The 5,564-nt window shown below is 59.2% G+C and overlaps 1 protein-coding gene across 9 annotated transcripts in view; it reads left to right on the top strand.

Moving 5' to 3' along the window:
• Positions 1 to 699: 699 nt before the first annotated feature.
• The window catches only part of ATP2B3 (ATPase, Ca++ transporting, plasma membrane 3), a 54,139-nt gene continuing 49,274 nt past the window's right edge, over positions 700 to 5,564 (top strand). For all 9 annotated transcript variants that reach the window (XR_001360603.1, XM_014533261.1, XM_014533259.1 and 6 more), the window contains exon 1: positions 700 to 1,050. Coding sequence is in view for 8 of the 9 variants with exons in the window: in XM_014533261.1 (XP_014388747.1) it covers positions 843 to 1,050 (208 nt within the window). In the remaining variant the exon portion in view is untranslated. The remainder of the gene's footprint in view (positions 1,051 to 5,564) is intronic.

Below are 5,564 nucleotides of genomic sequence, written 5' to 3'. Positions count from 1 at the left end.
GCTGTGGAGCAGGGCAACAGACCTGTGGCTACTTTCTGATTTCTCCTGTGTGCCCTGTCCCCCCACCTTCTGCTCCCTTTATCCCCTCCTTTCCGCCTTCCCTTCCTTCCTTCCCCCTCCCCTCTCTCCCTTCCTGTTTCCTCTGGGCCTCCTCTCTTCTTTGCCCCCACTTCCCAGGTACCCACAGGGCAGCAGAGACACCCTGACCTGGCACTCAGCTGGCCTTGTCCATGGCTTGGCCTGCTCCCGGGACCCCTGTGCATCATCGAGCCTGAAACCGTGAGCTGTGAGCAGCAGAGGCTGAGCCAGGATTTATAGCATGCGGGCCCCACAGGGCGAGTCTTAATCAGGCAAGAGCTGCAGCGTGATGGATTGGTCGATTCGCTGGAGGAGGGGCATGGCCATGGGAGGACTGTGGCACAGCTAACCCATCCATGCCAGGGCAAGACCCTCACTAATCAGTCCCACCCTCCCGGCTTGGGTGCTCATGGTGGGCAGGAGTAGTGGGTGGCCCAGGCAGGTGAGCCTGGCAGAGTGTGGGGGTCACTGGCCCAGCCTGGGGGCGGGGGGAGAAATATTGTATTTAGCAAGTCACAACTTGAACTGAGTGCAGATTTGTGGAGAATGTTCTAGAAGAGTGGACCTTGGTTTTGCCTCAACTGTGCCCCTGGCTTCTTCTCCCCTCCTTCTCCCCAGGTGTCTACACTTGGCCACTTCCCTGCCGCTACCACTTCCACTACACCCTCCCCCAGGCATTGGGACCTCAGGTGGCCACCTAGCCCGCACTGAGGCTGCACCTGTGAGAAGGCCCTGCACCCTCTCCTCCCAGTGCGACAGGCAGGATGGGCGACATGGCCAACAGTTCCATCGAGTTCCACCCCAAGCCCCAGCAGCAGCGGGAGGCCCCCCATGCCGGCGGCTTCGGGTGCACGCTGGCTGAACTGCGCTCCCTCATGGAGCTACGAGGGGCTGAGGCTCTGCAGAAGGTCCAAGAAGCCTACGGGGATGTCAGCGGGCTGTGCAGGAGGCTGAAGACCTCGCCCACAGAGGGTAAGTCTGCCAGCAGAGACACGACACGGCCACCTGATCACAGGGGACTTTGGGCCATGTGCCACTGGACACTCTAAGGGCCTCCTGAGGATGTCCCCTTCCTAGAGGCACTCTTTATTTAAACTATGTTTTTATTCATTTCACAGAGAGAGGAAGGGAGAGGGAGAGGGAGAAGGAGAGGGAGAGGGAGAGAGAAACATCAATGATGAGAGAGAATCATTGAGCTGTTGCCTCCTGCACGCCCCCCACTAGGGATTGAGCCTGAAACCCAGGCATGTGCCCTGACCGGGAATCCAACCAATGACCGCTTGGTTAATGGGTCAGCACTCAACCACTGAGCCATGCCGGCCGGGCCCTAGAGGCACTCTTGACCCTGACAATGCCTTCCCCGGGTGGCCATTTCCCCCTGAGCAGGAGCTGGTCTGTATGGGGTGAGGAGGTCACCCTCTGGGCAACCTGCAGTCTTCAAGGAGCTGTGGCCGGACCCCTGCACCCGCACCTTCATAATGAGCTGGTCTCTTCTTCGGAATAATAGAAACCGAGTGACAGATAAAGGGAAGGGAGGAGACAGCGCCGCACCAATGCACGCAGGTGGGATGGCCCCTTTCTGTGTGCCGGTGCCCCACGTGCTCAGCACCGTGTCCAGTTAATCGGGGCTAGACAAGGAGGAAGAAGTGCAGAGTGGGGCTCTCTGAGGGCTTGGGTTGCAGGAGGCCTCTCCCTGGCAAGGGAGGGCATGGCTTGGGGACAGTAGGGCCTGAGGGGGTGGTGCCCAGAGTGCCAAGTAGAGGTAGCACTGGTGACACCAAAGAGGTGCCAGTCTGAGACAGCGTAGATCTGAGCAGATCTGCTGCAAGGAGCCTCTGGGAGCCTTGGGGGCATCCTCTAGAACAGCGATTCTCAACCTGTGGGTCGCGACCCCTTTGGGGGTCGAACGACCCTTTCACAGGGGTCGCCTAAGACCATCGGAAAACACATATATAATTACATATTGTTTTTGTGATTAATCACTATGCTTTAATTATGTTCAATGTGTAATAATGAAAATACATCCTGCATATCAGATATTTACATTATGATTCATAACAGTAGCAAAATTACAGTTATGAAGTAGCAACGAAAATAATTTTATGGTTGGGGGTCACCACAACATGAGGAACTGTATTAAAGGGTCTCGGCATTAGGAAGGTTGAGAACCACTGCTCTAGAAGGTTCTAAGAGTGAAGGCCTGACTGCCATTTTGGGTCCCCACCTCTGCCCTGAGGTCCTCACCTCCTGATCCCAAGGTGATCCTCTGCCCTGCCCTGTGCCAGCCTCCCCCAGTCCTGCCTTCTGGGTCTGCCCGGAAGCCGGGACCACCAGGAGCCAGGCTGGGTCCCAGGTTCCAAGAGTTGGAGTGTTTACCGGCCCAATGGGCACCTCCCTGGCAGGGATGCTGGGGCTGTCCCAGCCAGAGCCAGGCCTGTTCTGGGCCAGCGCTGATAGATCTCACAGCTCTCCTCTCAGCCATCACATCAGCCTCCCAGGGCCCTGGCCATCGTCTGCCTCCTGCTCCCTGGTCCCATGTGTCTGCGGGTAGCGCGTGGGCTGGGACTGGGAAGTAGAGATGGCCCACCGGGGAGGAATCGGGCCGAGGACCAGGCGGGAGGGCGCTCACCTGACCGGGTCAGGAACTCCGAGGTGGGTGGCCTTCCCTGACTTCCTGGGTCTCTCACGGTTTGCACTGTAAAGAGGCCCAGCCTGACACGGCGTGTCACGGGGGCAGATGGTTTGATTCAGGGCCAGAGGATCTCTCTCCTTCCCTCCTCCTTGCCCTCCCCCATGATCTGGGGCCATTTAGCCACAAGAGCTCTGGCCTCCCCCAGATAAAAGGAAGCAGATGGGCTTCAGCTGGCAGCTCTTTCCTCTGCCTGTCAGGCTTTGTTAAATATTTAAAATGTCAAGGCCCCTGGGAACCTGCCTGATTCTGCCCCAGCAGCTCTGGAGCGCACCCGGTGCCTGTGGAGGGGCAGGAATGGAGAAGGGCAGGTGCCCAGGTGGGTGGCCCAGCCAGGCCTGGTCTGTGTCCCGAAGGATGAGTGGCACGAGGACCACCAACCCCTCTGCTGTTCGTTCCCCGAAGCCCTCAAGGTCTGGGCGCCAGGAATGGGTGACTGGCCCTCCAGCAAGTGTGGGATCCTGGAACACCTGCTGACTTAGTCCCCGAGTTCTCATCCAGACCCCCACTCACTCCTGCTCAGTCACAGTGGACTGAGCCTGTAGGAGGGGCCAGCTTAGCTGTGCCCCGGGCCCTATACCAAACCCCCACCAAGGTGGGCAGACTGGGGATGCTGGCAGAGTGGTGCTATGGGGAGGGTGAGGAGCTGTAGGGTGTATTGCGGGAGGGCACTTTTAGCAAGCCAGGAGAATTCCAGAAGCCAAGGAACCTGGGTCTTAGGCCAAGCTCAGTGGTAGGCCTGCTTGGGAGACCTGGGTCCCAGCCCTTCCCCTGTCTGGCCTCCACCAGCAATCATGGGAAGGAGGGGGCGGATTAGCCTGGAGCCACACGATGTGGTCTTAATCCAATTCCAATGGCATCTGGCCTCTGCTCTGGGCAGGCCGCCCATCTGTGTCCATGCCAACCGGCGGCCCCTGTCCCCGAACCCTGGACCTGGGCCGCCCTCGGGGGCTTGCTAGGCCTGGGCGTGCTTGGAACCAGAGGGGCTGCAGCTGCCTCCCCACCCCATGAGTGCTTCAGCTGTCGGGACCCCTGAGCCCACAGGAAGGTCAAGGCCTCCAGCTGGTCTAGGGCAAGGGCGAGAGAAGCGTTGCTGCAGCATCAAGGGCAAACCAAGGCCAAGGGACAGGCTGAGAGGGAAGGAGGGAGGAAGGGAGGGAGGAAGGGAAGGAGGGAGGGAGGGAGCTCCTGGGGATGAGGCCCCCTGAGGGCCCAGCTTCTCAGGGACAAGCTGGGTTTGTGGGGCGAGGCCGGCGGGATGTAGATCCATGTGGCGCCACAGGCGATAAGCTCTGGGTGGGGGGTTGTCCCTCTCACAGGCTCCAGATCCATGTTCTTTCCTCGAGCAGGGGGAGGGGAGACCCTGGTGTGTGTCAGTTCAAATGCCTCCCTGGCCCTGACCACACCTTTTCTATCTCCTGTGGCTCAAGGACATAGGCCCTGGGCAGGAGTGGGGCACAGGCCCTCGGCTGGGTCCCTGGCCCTTAGGAGCTGAGGTCCTGAGCCTCTCCCAGACACCCAACTGGGAAGCTGCAGACTCCAGAAACTTGAGCCACAGCTGGCCCGGCACGATGAGGCCAGGGGGAGAAGGGCAGGGACAGCTGCGGCTCTGCTGGGTGGGGAGGACAGCATGTGGTCATCGCCTCACTCAGGAGACATGCCAAGCCTGTGCCGGCTGTGGGCTTTCTCCTTATCAGTCCTTCCACCTCCAAGGGGCCCCACACTGCTCATCCCCAGAAGCCTTCTTTCCCTACCCAGGGCACACCCACCTCCTCCTCCCCACTCCTTCGGCATCACACTTAGCACTTCCTTATCCTCGAGTCCCGTGGGGCCTGGTCTTGTTTGCCTTCCCAAGCTGGCTGGGAGCACCCCATGGGCTGGGACCTGGCCCTTCTGGGCCGCCCTGTCCCTGACAGAGACGCTGGGAGTGGCAGCGACTCAGGGCTGAGAACTGCAAGTCACCAGCCGTCCACCAGGTGTCAGTGTGGGCCTGGCACTGGGGGAAGAAGCAGCGGTTCTCAACCTGTGGGTCGCGAACAATGAAAATGCATCCTGCATATCAGATATTTACATTACGATTCATAACAGTAGCAAAATTACAGTTATGAAGTAGCAACGAAAATAATTTTATGGTTGGGGGTTACCACAACATGAGGAACTGTATTAAAGGGTCACGGCATTAGGAAGGTTGAGAACCACTGAGAGGGGCTGGGGGACAAGGGCAGGGCTGGGCACAGGAGCGAGGGGGACAGATGAGTCTGGGAGGAAGGAGAATCCTGAGGGCTGAGGGTGGGGCCAGGGGACTGCGTCATCACATCTGCCTGCCTCTGGGGACAATGGCCAAGTGGGTGTCCAGCCTTGGGAGGCAGTGGCCTGGATGCCAGTCCCACGTGGAAACTTTGGGTACTTTCAGCCATGAGCCTGAGGCAGACAGCCAGGGGCCTCAGGACAGGCCCGGGTAGGAAGTGGGTTTTCCCAGGAAGAGAAGTAAGGGTCCAGCTTCCAAATGCCGGGCTAGCCCCTTTGTAGCCCTTAATTCTCAGCCTCTGCGTTGACCAGGTCCACCCTCCCTTCCAGCCCACACAGCAGTTTGTCCAGGGTGTGGAGGTGCCTCCTAGGGTTCTAGTACCATTGGTTCAGGCCCCTCTCAACTTGTCAGCTCCATGTCACAGTGTCTCATCTGCTCAGGCCACAGGGGCCCGGTTTCCCTGGCCTTCATCCTCCTTATCCTCCGCCTAATGGCCTGAGAACACCGTGGAGTGAGTGTGAGCCATTGACAAGTCCATCAGCCTTAGAA

Source organism: Myotis brandtii, unplaced genomic scaffold (assembly GCF_000412655.1).
Source record: "Myotis brandtii unplaced genomic scaffold, ASM41265v1 scaffold959, whole genome shotgun sequence".
In the NCBI taxonomy this organism is placed as follows: domain Eukaryota; kingdom Metazoa; phylum Chordata; class Mammalia; order Chiroptera; family Vespertilionidae; genus Myotis; species Myotis brandtii.
The sequence above is the reverse complement of the archived record's forward strand: the minus strand, read 5'-3'. Positions and strand labels throughout refer to the sequence as shown.